At 28.6% G+C, this 13,860-nt stretch overlaps 1 protein-coding gene across 3 annotated transcripts in view; it reads right to left on the bottom strand.

Annotated features, from left to right (window-relative positions):
• Mybbp1A (MYB binding protein 1a) overlaps positions 1 to 13,860 on the bottom strand; it is a 47,968-nt gene that overhangs the window by 21,956 nt on the left and 12,152 nt on the right. For 2 of the 3 annotated variants that reach the window (XM_016065186.3, XM_071182338.1), the window contains exons 8-17: positions 13,740 to 13,831; positions 13,042 to 13,134; positions 10,086 to 10,165; positions 9,187 to 9,250; positions 8,102 to 8,172; positions 7,797 to 7,851; positions 7,574 to 7,696; positions 5,589 to 5,798; positions 3,173 to 3,331; positions 1,716 to 1,931 (exon numbers count right to left, since the gene is read on the bottom strand). In XM_016065186.3, coding sequence (XP_015920672.1) covers positions 1,716 to 1,931; positions 3,173 to 3,331; positions 5,589 to 5,798; positions 7,574 to 7,696; positions 7,797 to 7,851; positions 8,102 to 8,172; positions 9,187 to 9,250; positions 10,086 to 10,165; positions 13,042 to 13,134; positions 13,740 to 13,831 — 1,163 coding nt within the window. Of the gene's footprint in view, positions 1 to 1,715; positions 1,932 to 3,172; positions 3,332 to 5,588; positions 5,799 to 7,573; positions 7,697 to 7,796; positions 7,852 to 8,100; positions 8,173 to 9,186; positions 9,251 to 10,085; positions 10,166 to 13,041; positions 13,135 to 13,739; positions 13,832 to 13,860 lie in introns of all 3 variants that reach the window. The other variant, XM_087161180.1, reaches the window with a different exon arrangement.

Here is a 13,860-nt window from a genome sequence, read left to right on the forward strand (position 1 = left end):
TGCAGCAGATCGCGATACCGGCGAATATTTCGTCGACTTCGTTATTAATTTTTTTTAATAGTCTTTCTCTCAGAAAATTATTTCATCTTAAAACAACTTTCCTTGAAAAAATTTTTTGCTACTAAAGAATATTTAATCGGAAGTGCGGCATGTAGGAAGAAAAAAAACTTTTTTTTCGGCAGCGCCGTGGCGCTTCCGCCGAAAAATATGATATATTTTACACAATAATCTCAATACTTGTTTCATAAATGACCCATTTAGTTGATTGTTTGCTTTTGCTTTGGTCTTATTTAGAATAAACAACAAGATAAATAATGCAGAGGAGCATCAAACTTGAAAGAAAATGAAGCAAGAATTTAATAATAAAAATTAAAACTGATGAAAACAATTTAATAAGAATTTTATATTTACACTCATACAGCAAGCTTCTCAATCCAAAATGGCAGAAATATTACTATGCTTGATACAATTCGAATAAATATTTAAGGCCATTGGTTGATAAACCAAATAAACAAAAGCCATTTTTCTGCCATTCTGAATCAAGCAGACATAATCGTTGCTAAAATATATTTAACACTTCTTATTGATCACTTTTACTGATACTGATAATTATGGTAATCATTCTATCAAATTAATGATGTTAGTAGTTAGGAATTTAACTATTTTAATTTCACTGTTAAAATGCATTCCGGATTTAAAACTCATGTGAATACAAATCAAAATGTTGGGTTTTAAAAACTCTGATAGAACATTTAAATGTCACATTCCTATTAACAATATCATTGATAATTGATTCTTGAAATTATCATTAAATTGTTTTTGTCAGTTTTAACTTTTATGAGTAAATTCGTACTTCATTTTTTTTCACGTTTGACGTTTCTCTCCTTTATCAGGGTTGCCACTGAAATCTGGAAAATAAATTCCCCGTGTTTTCCCTGCACATGTTATACGCAATATATTAAGAGTAAACAACAATTACTGTGCTCTTGTGTGAGCTATATTGGGCTAACTATATTTATTAGTTTCAATTGCTGGAAAAACAGCTGAACATACTTAAATAATGCTATGGTAAATGAAATAGTTTAGTATAGCTGAAATATCATGGTTAAATATCCCACAGATTACACTTTGAGTGGTCACCATTTTTTAAAAGACCAAAATAAAAAAAACAAAATTCCCTGTATTTTCTCAGTTTGTAAAGAAAAAATCAAAATTCCCTGCATTTTCCCTGTTATTTTAGGTGATTTTGAAATTGCCTATATTTTCCATGTTTTCCCTGTGGAGTGGCAACCCTGTTTATTTATCTAGTTTGTTCCTTTCCTTTATTTATCTAGTTTGCTGCTTCCCTTTATTTATCATATCCTTTATTGTAAATAAGACCGAATCAAAAGCAAACAATAAACTAAATGAGTCATTTATGCATCAAATATTGAGAGTATAGCGTAAAAGATTGTTTTCTCCTTAATTTTTAGAAATTTTAAAAATCCCAACAATTCTTATGTTGTTAACTTCTGTTGAGACAGACTACAGTAAGATATTTTGAGTAAACTGAAAATTTAAGAATCAGTAAAGAATTAGTAGGGGGGGGGGGAAATGGATTAGACATAGATTCATGGCATTGAAATAAATCTGGATTACAATTCAAACAATACTTAGCATTTAGCTAACATAATAAAGAATATTCTATTAAAGATATATAAAAAAAAATTACTTACAACAAGAATTTGTTGTAAAGCTTCTTGAGTAATAAATGGGCATAATAAATGAAATACGGATGTAACAAGTCGTCGTAGGTGATGAGATGATTTGGACAAAAGTGATAACATTATATCAGTAACAACTCCGACCCAGGGTGGCTCATTTTCATCCTCAGGCTGTTCACTTGAATGCTTTCGATTACTTAACGCCTTTTTACAACAGATATGCAATTCCTAGATAAAAAAAATTAGTAGTTATTTTTAAGAAATTCAAATACATATTAAAAAATGCTTGACTCATATATTAGGAGATTTTACTTTTAGATGCATAGAAACATATTTCAAACCATTTAATGTAAATTTAAAATGCACAGGGGTGATTGGGGCACAAAGGGAAAAACCCCGAAAGTTTTATGAGCAAAAAATCAATATGAATTTACATACTATACAAGTTTTATATCTAACATAAGTTTTTGAACTAACATTTATAACTAAATATCACACTTTTAGAGTAACGATTTTAAGAAAAAACTTACTTCTTACAAGAGTAGCGATATTGGATTTTAAAATTAAGTGACTATAAATGGCAATATTGGATTTTCATATCACGCGAATAAGAATCGCGATATTGTATTTCAAAAATGAGGACATACAAATTGCGATATTGAATTTGCGTAAACACGAATCACTCTGCATAAATTTTCGATTGCGTGAATACAAATTGCAATACGTAGTTTTCAAATCACGTATAAATGTAAAAATCGTTGTTTGATATTACATTACAAATGCATAGATACAAATTGCAATGTTAGATTTTACAAACCCGTAAATGCAAATCACGGAATGGATTGGATTTTAAACTTGTGTAAATAGGAATCACGATGCTGGGTTTAAAAAAAACATTTATACAAATCGCGATATCAGATTTTTAAATCACATGAATAAGAATTGTGCCGTACAATTTTCAAATCGCGTGAAAACGAATCACAAAGCATAGCTTTTAAATCAGGTAGATACGAAAATCAATGTAGCATGAATAAGAATTGTGATATTAGCAGACTTCGGTGCAGTTCCAAACATTCAAAATGGTGAAAATCAGCTAAACCAAAAATATCAAATAAGTGAAAGAGCCATGTAAGGCGTAATTCTTCATGTAATTGGTGTAAGAATATATGTAAACACTTCGCTAACAGGATTTAGCAAAAACTTCAAAATTTTGTTGGCGTATTATAAGTTTTGATTTGTGGAAGTCTGCGAACCAATGGTCTTTAGGAAAAGGAATTCTGTAATATTTGAGCAAAAATCGCATGCCCTGATTTCTAGTTTTTAGACTAGGAGGAATGATACAATCATCCCTGAATGAAATTAAAATCAGGGAGTATAATAAGAGAAAACAAAATTAGTAAAAATAAATACTTATTTTACTTCCCAATTATCCTTAAATACAAAATAAAAGAAAAAAATAGAAGGCATACCTCTAAAACATCAGCAATACTTGAATCCTGAAACACATGGAAACCCAACTCCAAAAACAGAGCAAGAAATGCATTACTTTCATTGGTTTTTCCATCTTTTTTACTCTGTTTCTGGAGCTTGTGAATAGTTCTTTTTATTTTGAGCCAGGGTTCTTGTACCTAAAGTATTAGAAAAATTTAAATTTTTTAAAAAAAGGAATAATAAAGTATATAATTTTTTTTAACTTAACTATAGCTAACGTTCGATATTCAATAGTTTGTGTCAGGGTTCGTTGATTTAAATCACGATTTAAATCATGATTAAAATCAAATGATTTTTTTAAAAAAATCATTGATTTAAATCAACTGATTTATATATATATATTATATTGATTTTAAAAGTTAAAAAACAGTGCTTTAAATTATTGATACTTTTATTATTTTCTTTTCTTAGTTTTAAAATTTATTTTAAATAAATTGCTGCATTAATTAATTTTAGTTAACGAAATTACTTTTTTCTTGGAGTGTGTTAAACACATTTAAAATTACATGTTTAAAAATCTTTTGATTCTTAACATTGAAAGTACAGATTAAAGTAAATATTTAATGCTGTCTTAATATAGACTTGCATAGCTGTAGAAAGTAAATAAACATGCTTTTTTTCAAAAAGCAAATGTTAATTAAAATTCTACCCTTTGATTAAAAAAGCATGAAATTCAAATCTACATTATAGTTTATTGATGGAAATTTCTATATTTTTAAAGCTTGAGGTTATATTAAAAAGAAATTACCTTAATATGCCAAAAATAGAAAGAAGAAAAAAAGCTGACTTCAGATATTTTTTTCCTGATGTAGTGTCATTCTTCCCTATCAAAGTCTATTTGAAGCAGTAGTGTTATTAACTGGTTTTTATTTTTCTTCTCATAATATGTTTACGGTATCTTTGAAATTATCAGATTTTCTTTTGTGAAAAAAAAATTCCAATAAGTACATAGATTTTTTTAAAAATGTTTTTTAGCTTAACTTATGTATTTTGATAAAGGATTGAAAATGAATATTTTAACATAAAAATATATAGATTGAATATTTATTTTTTGATGAATAACAACATTTATAAACACAATCTGTTGCATTTATTTTGCCATTTTATAAATCATGAGGAAAAAAAAGAGATCACAGTTTTAAATTAAAATTATGCTGTGCTAATTGAAACTTTGTGTTATTAGTTAAAATAGTATTCTTTAAATTATCTATTTTATCTTGTCTTTTAATTTCAATCATGCCTTTGTATCAAAATGGTCGCTATGCATTCCATTATAATGAAAAATTATTTTAGTAAGTTAGAGCTTCTAAAATATTGTTATAATATAGTTTTAATATTAATTTAATTTTGATTAAACATTTATAAAGTTTTTTTGATCATAAATTAAAGCTCTTATAGTGTATTTAAATAGAAATCAAAAAAATCTGATTTAAATCAAAAAAATCCGATTTAAATCAAAATAATCCGATTTTTTCGATTTTTTTAAAAAAAATCAAAAAAATCACGAACCCTGGTTTGTGTTTAATTTATAGTAGGCTCCCTACCGCCTAGCCTTCAGACTATCCAGCCTAGTAAAAATGAGGATTAATTTAACCGGCAGTTAGCTAAACTTGTCAAAGAAAGGGGAAAAAATTAGGAAGGCTAAAGTGGTCCTCTGCACATTTCACCTCTTCCTAGTTATAATTTTTTACAACATTAATGAACATGGAGTATAAGTTATTTTGAAATGCGTAATGTGTTTTTAATTATAGAAGAGAAAAGGTAAGAAGTTAAATTTTGTCCAATTCAGCTATTTTGTTATAAGGCCAATCCATGTGCTAAAACATAAAACCAGCTTCTTTATTAATTTTTTTTTTAAATTGAAAAATACATTTAAGTTTTTATGAAAAATATAGTAAAGAAGTAGTGAAACAGTGATATGACAAAAAAAAATTTTTGTTCATTAAGATAGACTTTGGTTGTTCTTAGTGATAAAAGTATTATTTCAACATAAGAAAGAGTCTTTTAACGAGATGTAAAAATATTAAAACAGAAATTAAAATTTACACTGTAATTAAATGTTTGTACTAAATATACTTCTTGAATATTTAAAACTATATATAAGTGTATATAACTATATAATAAGAAAGAAAAATAAACAGTTCTAAGATCTTGCATTTAACATCTTGCCTTTTATTATAAATTCTAGTTAATGTTTCGCTTTGTGAATGAACTTTACTGTAATATAGTAGAATAATATCCAGATCATTAGACAAAGAAAAAACATGTATTTTTTTTAAACAAAGTATTTATAAAATAAAATTCCATATCATCCTCGCCAAAATAACACTAACAAAATTTAAAACTATTTCTTTTTACATTTAAATTAATTTATTAATAAATTTAATTTCTTACCTGCTCCAATGGGAATAATGGATTTAGATGCACACTATCTGACAGAAGTTGATCAGTATAGTCAACCAACAACAACAGACAATGAAGAGAATGTTGAATAGGAGATGTTTGCTGATCGACTCTTTGATATAGAGAGGTCAAGGTTTTGAAAAAAGCATTCACAAAAGATTCTCTCAATTTGGCTGGAATTTCTCCTATGTCTTGATCACACTAGAAGGAATAAGTATTATAGTTTAAAGAAGGATGTATGCAAAAATAACAATAGATCAATAAAACAAAATTATTTACAAATAAACTAACACAAGTTAACTAAACTGCTTTTTATCAATGCTACTAACATTTGTTTTGTTAAATTATTATTAAATAATTCAACCAAATTATTTAAAAACATTTCGACTAATTCAAAAGAACACAATTCTAGGTTTGTAACAAACTTGGAGATAAGTGAAATAGTTTTTACTAATACTTCAAACTAAATTACTACTGATGAAATACACAGCATGAGACATTTTCTTTTTTATTTAATTTAGAACATAAAATATTAAAGGGAAAAAAAGTTTAATCTACCATGATTAAAATTTATAGAGCAATTTTGATTCACAAAAAAATAATTTACATGATTTACCTTACAAATGTACCGTGTAATGTACGTTAACAAAGCTAACTTTAAAATTAGTTATGAACAAAAACATAAATGTTAGAAAAGAAAGGAAACATGCAACTCTATTTTTTTTTATAGAATCAAGACCATTTTTTTATAGAACTAAAATTATACACAAATTGAAGCAATTAAATAAAATTTCATTAAAAAACCAAGAAGTTTATTGTTTAACTTTCAGCATACATACAGCTACTAACTCTTTATGGTGGATTTTTTTAGTGTAGGAATAAAATGGGAATTATCAATAATTAAATCATTAAAGAGAAAATTAAAAAAAATTTCTCTTCTCTAGTAGTTTCCTTTATTAAAATCATATACCTCGACTTTTTGTTTCTTACTTGAAAACTCTTCAGAGATGAGGATTGAAAAAATTCACACATTTGGCACTATCATTCTAACATTTATGAACTTTATAGGCGGAGATGAGCTACATACTAACACGAGCAAACAATATCAATATGTCCCTCATGTGCAATGCGGAAATTTCAACACCAAGGAATAAAAAGAGCAAAATTTTTGTTGATTTTCGAATAAAATCACATTTTTTTGAATAACTATCTTTAAAATTTTGACTGCAATAACCTTTTCCCACATCATTAAAAGTACGAACGTTTCAGCGCACAGCTCTAAACAAAAAGAAATTTTCACCCAGTTGCCATTTCATCAGAATATTTACTAAAATATCATGCGGTTGCTGAGCAATTAATTTTTTCCCTGCTTATGCGGCGGTAGCCTCTGGGCACTTCGTTGCACATTTGGGGAATTCGATTGGTTCCTCAGGCACACTACGAATTATAAAAGTTGAAGTAGTAAAGTAGAAAAAAGGATATTAATTAAAGAGTAGAAAACGGAAGAACTGTTTAAAAATATAAAACAGAAATCTTGCAGGTAATCCGGATGAGTCGGCAGAATTCAATGAACGATATTATGCAAAAAATAATAATTTTTTTAATTCTGCCAGTAGATAAAACTTATTTCTATAATGGTTAATTTATTCTCTATAATGATGATATAAGACATTTTAAAGTTACTTAAAATCTGAAATTTTATTTCAAGTATAAGAATAAAATCTTCCCCAAATGAGAAAAAAAATTGGCAGCAGTGTAGCTCTGTAAGCAGAATGTTATTTAAGTCTACATTAAAAAAAGAGAACACTGATAAGATAAAGAAATTCCTGAATCACACTTTGTAATTAAATAAGAATAATGAATCATAAATTATACATTAGAATATCAATTTAAGTGTAAAACTGTTTTGATAATGAATACAGCAGATACTAAAACCAATAAATGGTTCAAAAATTGAAAAACAAAAGGATTCTTACATGTAAGATATCTGTAGTGACTTCTTTAATGGCAAAAAAGGAATGCAAAAACAAGAACTTAATCACATTTATCCTCCAATCAATGTCAGTCATGATTTTTGCGTGAGACACCAAATTGCCAATCTAAAATTAAATAAATTTTTTTTATTAGTCATACCATGTTTTCATAAGTGCAATAAATGTGTGATTTTGAAGATATTTATTTCATAATAATAGACCTTACTTGAGTAACTGCAATGACTCTTTGATTGTCTGTTATGTTAACATCATCATCATCCCTAAAAAGTAGCGGGGGAAAAAGAAAAATTACAAAACAATAAATAAAATGTATATTTTTAAATTTGAGGGAAACCTCATAAGTATTAACAGAACCATAAACGTTTTAAAGCAGCTAAAAGATTTGTTCTGATTCTACAAATTTCAATCAAGACAACAATCTGTTTCAGTTTTGATACCTACATAAATCTATGGTACCTTTTTATCTCATTGTAGATTAATCATTTGAGTAAATTGCTTACAAAGACTTACTTGTCAGTGTTTTTCTTCAATGCAATAGCTTTCAAAAATTCACAATATATTTTTACTGCGTCTGGTAAAAGCTGTAGAAAAAATGAAACATATTTAGTATTTTCACTTTACACAATTTTAGACAAATCAAAAAAATTAAAAATCAAATACTCAAAGCAATAGATGTATTTGTATGCTAGACAACATTGAATGGTTAAAGAGTGCATAAAATATTTTTGCTAATTATAACTAAGATAACTCCAACCTCTTAGACACATAGATAGGGTGGGTGCTTTAGTTTAGCATAAGGAATAAATTTTTGTTAATCATTTAATACTTAGCTAACAGATTTAAGATAATTTACTCTACTACAGTCCCAAATATCATCTTAATGCTTTGAATTAATAAATAATTTATAATTAATAAATAATTTAGAATTAATAGCTTCTACCATTAATATTTTTATTTCCAATGAGCTGCACAATCGGTTTTGCCGATGAGCAGACCTAGTGTGCTCTCCAGAGGTGTTATCCACTCTTGCAGGATCACCACAATGGGTGAGATACACCATAATATAGTTTGTGGAAATAAGACTAAAATAATCTGATAATGATAGATCTAAATCTGATGAATTAGAATAGAATAGAATTTATGATGATAAGTTGCACAACTATGTGTGTAAGAAAATTAAATTATGCAATTTTAATAGCACATAATTCATCGACTAATTAAGTAGAAATATACAAATTAATCTCTAATAGTAATTCTAACACAAAAACAAAACATTTTGAGCTTAATACATTTATTTTTCTTCATATGAATTTAATTTCAGCAATAATAAAAAGGGAAGAACTTAAATAATAACATTCTCTTTAAATGTGCAGTTATCAAATCAATTACTAAAAGCGAAAGATAGAAACACACTTACTGAACCTAGTTTTAATATATTTATTTGAATCAAATTAATACTCAAGGGATAATTTAGTTTACATTATGCAATATACAGCATATTATAAAGACAATTATAAAAATTGCAACAAAAATAAATGGAAACATTTGAGACGCCATTTCTTTTTCAAATAAAGATCATGAAATATTATACATACGTTTTGAACGAGCAAAGATATTTCTTTCTTTTTCAGTAATTGATCAAGTGATATATTTCCTGGTCTGCAAATAAAACAAAAGATTTAAAAATAGTAAAAACAACATCTGTATAATAAAAATACAGTTGAATTTTAATTACATAATTTCGATTAATAGCTCTCTATTAATCACAGTGACTAGCCTCATCACTATTTTAAATTGCATAACATACTAGAATTTTAATTTATTGCAATCATTATAAAATTTCATTTTTGTGCATTTGAACACTGATGTTTTATTTAGTAAATTACTCTTATGAATTATACCATTGAAAAAATTAAGCAAAATGATGAAACTTAAAGTCCATATTGTTAATCAAGCAAATATTTTGGTTCTTGAAAAACAAATGTCACAGTTATTAAAATAAAAATGACATATATTATCAGAATGTATGATATATAATATCATTGAAAATGAAATTTATTAACATTAAAAAGTTGAGAATTGGAGAACTTAAGAATTGGAATCAGTTGTATTGTGCAAAAAATAATTATTCAAGTTAATCACATACTCTAAATAAATTAATCAAAAAATATTGTAATTTAAATGTGGTTAAAAAAAAAAGTAGAAAGAAACTAAAGTGTACTGAGATAACTTAGCATTATGCGTTCATAATTAACTATAGAATTCTAACGTCTTGGGATCACTACAAAAATAATTTGGGACAATGTTTCATTAATAATATGACAGGTGATAACTAAAGTAAAAATACTTTGATGATCAGAAATTCAGTAGCAATTACAACAAATTATCAAGGTTTTATGCACTTCCATATTATCAATTAAACAAAAACATTAATTTATTACACTTCAAATAAAAAATTGATCAAAAATCATTAAAAATTTAATAAAAAACTCACGGCTGTAAAAAGAATTTCAGAATAAGCATTTGGACATCAGTATCTTCACTATCTTTAGCAAAATTGCTCAAATAGACTGCCTAGAAGGTAATGGAAGATGTAGAATGTAAAATTTATTTTAATAATACCAGTAAAACATATATTTAACATTTATAAAATCAATATCATCAATTTCAAAATTCAATCACATATATTTCATTACAAGCAAATAAAATATTCAGAATTGAAACTTAAAAAGTAAATGATAGGATAGCTAATATTTCGAGGCATTTTGGGGTCCAAACTATTCAACCTAGAATTTGTAAAAAATGTTTGAAAATATTCATAGTTTATCTAAGAATATATTTAATTATTTGATAAAATAATTTATACCAGAGTACACAAAAATATTTGTTGACAATTTTGCTTAAACAAACAATTATCTGTTGATAAACAGTCCTTTTCAAATGTTCATACTAATGCTTCAGCAACTTTGGGAAAATATTTCCGAAGTTTGGAAGAATCAGTCTTGTTATATAGAGAAGAATGTAAGCCTGAATCAACTGTCTATTTGAATGAAAAACAATTTGAAAAAGGTAAAAACAGGAAATTTGATATTTTTTTCGAAACAAAATATGTCCTAAAGAGGCTAATTGGTTAAATGAAAAGTAACAAGTAAAAAAGGATATAGTAACGTAACATAATACTTTTTCAAATCATATAAATAAGGAGTAGTCTAAAACAGGGTCAGGTAAATTTTCAATTTCATGCATGGTGGCATGCAAGGATTTACTGAAAAATGAAAGATAAAGTAATAATGTCACCTTTAGGAACTTCAAATTAGGGTCGAATTATATTGAATTTTAGAAACTACAGGGTAAACAATATATAAATACAGTAGGCATGTAAAGGAGGAACACATAAATTATATTTTAGAACAGCATAACTCTTTAACAGTTAAGCTACATGGAAAAAGATGTGCAAAAACTTTCCTGCTAAACAGTTCTCGATAAATAACATGATGGCAGGAGAGTGTGGATAAATACTCAGCTTGTTCTTTTAACCATGCCTGCTTATTGGCTGAGTGTTAAGAGGTTAATTACTCAAGACACTTCACACCAGCAAAGGGCATTTAGTTCACTTCTCCATGCCTCCTGGTCTTTGGATTGGGATCTGGCATCCTCTAATTCTTTCAATTTTAGCCTTCGTTTGTCTCTGCCAAGGCATTCTTAGTTTTCTCCTTTCTCTTTTACCATCAGGGACTCAAAAGGCAGAGAAACATGTGCCAGTTTTCCTTACGGCATTCTTAGTACATGGCTTTTCTATTTTTACTTTCTCTTATTTATTTCATATTCTATTGCAGTTAGGTTTGCGTTTCCAGATATTGCATGATTTCTCACTTTAAAAGGTTAAAAGATTTTGAAAATTTTTCAGAAGCAGTTATTTAAAAAAAAAAACAAAAAAACTAGGCATTGGATGTCAAACTTTCTAAGTCACTCAGTTCCAAAGCCTTATAATAAAATTGCTCTAACTATTGTATTATTCATCTCTTACACCCTGTGTCAGCCCGATTGAGGGACTATCCGGAGTTCACTTCCACCCTGAACTTCTGTCCCACACAAACAAAAACTCAGATGTCCCTGAATACCTACGACAGCTGGTTCTCGAGGTTATAAACTGTATCCCGAATGATGCCACTTTAATATATACAGATGGCAGTATATATTAAAGTGGAAACTGAGTGACTTTCTAAGTCACTCAGTTTCAAAGCCTTATAATAAAATTGCTCTAACTATTGTATTGTTTTAACCAGAGACTCAAAAGGAATAGCCCATTTGGTCTGGCCGATAAAATGAAGATTATTTCCCAATCGGTGGAATATTCATCTCTTACACCCTGTGTCAGCCCGATTGAGGGACTATCCGGAGTTCACTTCCACCCTGAACTTCTGTCCCACACAAACAAAAACTCAGATGTCCCTGAATACCTACGACAGCTGGTTCTCGAGGTTATAAACTGTATGAGTGATGCCACTTTAATATATACAGATGGCAGTAAAGACGAGTCAAACCACACTGGGAGAGGTATTTATATCGAGAATATTTCTGTTCGACTCTCTAGACGAAACCCAGATAACTGCTTGGTATTTAGGAGCGAATTAATAGCTATTGAGGAGGGTTTAAAAACCATCCTCCACTCCACTGACTCTAGCGATATTCGGATTCTCACAGATAGCCGCAGCTCGATTCAACATCTACAGGACTGGAGTTGAATAAAAGACCTCGTAAGCATTCAAATAATCAATATGCTCAAAATACTTGCAAATCGTAGGGAGGTCCACTTTCAGTGGATCCCCTCTCACATCAATGTCCTTGGAAACGAAGTTGCGGATATCTTGGCCAAAATAGGCTGCTCCGAGATGGCAACTACCGACTATGACCTCACTTTTTAAGAGATTTTCTCAGTGACGAAAAATAGAGACCGGCAGGTCTGGCTCTCCCCTCCTGCCCATCCCTGGTTCTGTAGGAAAAGACCAGGATGCGCATTGGATCTTGAGGCTGGCAGACAGGCTCAAACGGCCGCTTCAAGAGTTATCAGTGGGCACCTAAAATGCATGACCTTTGAATGCGGCCGCAAAGTCTTACCAATGTGCACCAAGTGCCACCTGATGCCGGCCTCCCCCGATCATATCCTCGATTGATTGGGGCTCGCTCTTGCGGATATCCGCGATAGCCCACTTCTGGTGCTTGACTTTGCTAGAGTTCACGGACTCATGGATTTTATCTAGCTGTCGCTAGATCCTGAAGGATTGGACACAACACACAACAACAATTGTTTTATAGATACTTATTTTTGTTTTGTATTGAATGCTTATTGATATCCAGAATTTTTTTAAGGCTTCGGAAAGATGTTCTTGCACAGATGACTCTGTTGAGTTGAAAGATTATTAAGAAATAATTGAATTTTTGTTACTAACCAATTGAGTAGAAGCAGAATTTATGGGCGACTTCATATTTACATAACTTCTAGCAAACACTGCACGAAACTTTGGAGAAAGCGCAGCTTTTACCTGAAAGAAAGATTTAAAAAAATTATTTTGATAATTTGCAACAAGACTATGTCAATAATATTATGAATAATGTATTAAATATCAATAGAAGTCTTATTTTCAACTCTTAGGAATGAAATGATCTTTGGTGATAAAACGTAAAACAATAAAAATATCAATTGCAAAGTGCATATTTTGTAGGAAAAAGAGAAAAGCGATTTTGAATTATTTTTCCTTCTTTTAAACAATTACCGATGAAAAATATTTATGATGAAAATATTTTTGATCTAAACTGAACAGTTCAACAAGCACTTTATATTAATTAAAAACCCTTTTTGAGCCGATTCTGCACATAACGAACTAGAAATATTTCTATAGCCTTCCACAATCTTTACTTTCTATTTCAATCATCAAAATGGCTGATTGGTAGAATATGCAACTGAAATTCTTAAAGGTTTTTATCAAAGCTATATTGGTATAAGATGTAATAGATAACTTAATAGTAGACAATAGTACACTAATGAAAAGATATTATTTATTAGAGTCTTTTTCATCTCTTGACGTTATAAAATTTTACGTATGCATATAACTATACTTGCAATGTTAATTTTACTTCAAAAACTTACAATTTTCTTCTTTTGCATGTTCTGTAAAATAAATTTCACCATCTCAAATCCAACAAAAGATTTCTCTGTTTGGTCCCCTTCAAATAAGTTATCTAAAAATAAAAAAAATATGACAAAAAGG

This window comes from Parasteatoda tepidariorum, chromosome 4 (assembly GCF_982258835.1).
Source record: "Parasteatoda tepidariorum strain Cologne lab strain chromosome 4, Ptep-v5.0, whole genome shotgun sequence".
Taxonomy (NCBI): domain Eukaryota; kingdom Metazoa; phylum Arthropoda; class Arachnida; order Araneae; family Theridiidae; genus Parasteatoda; species Parasteatoda tepidariorum.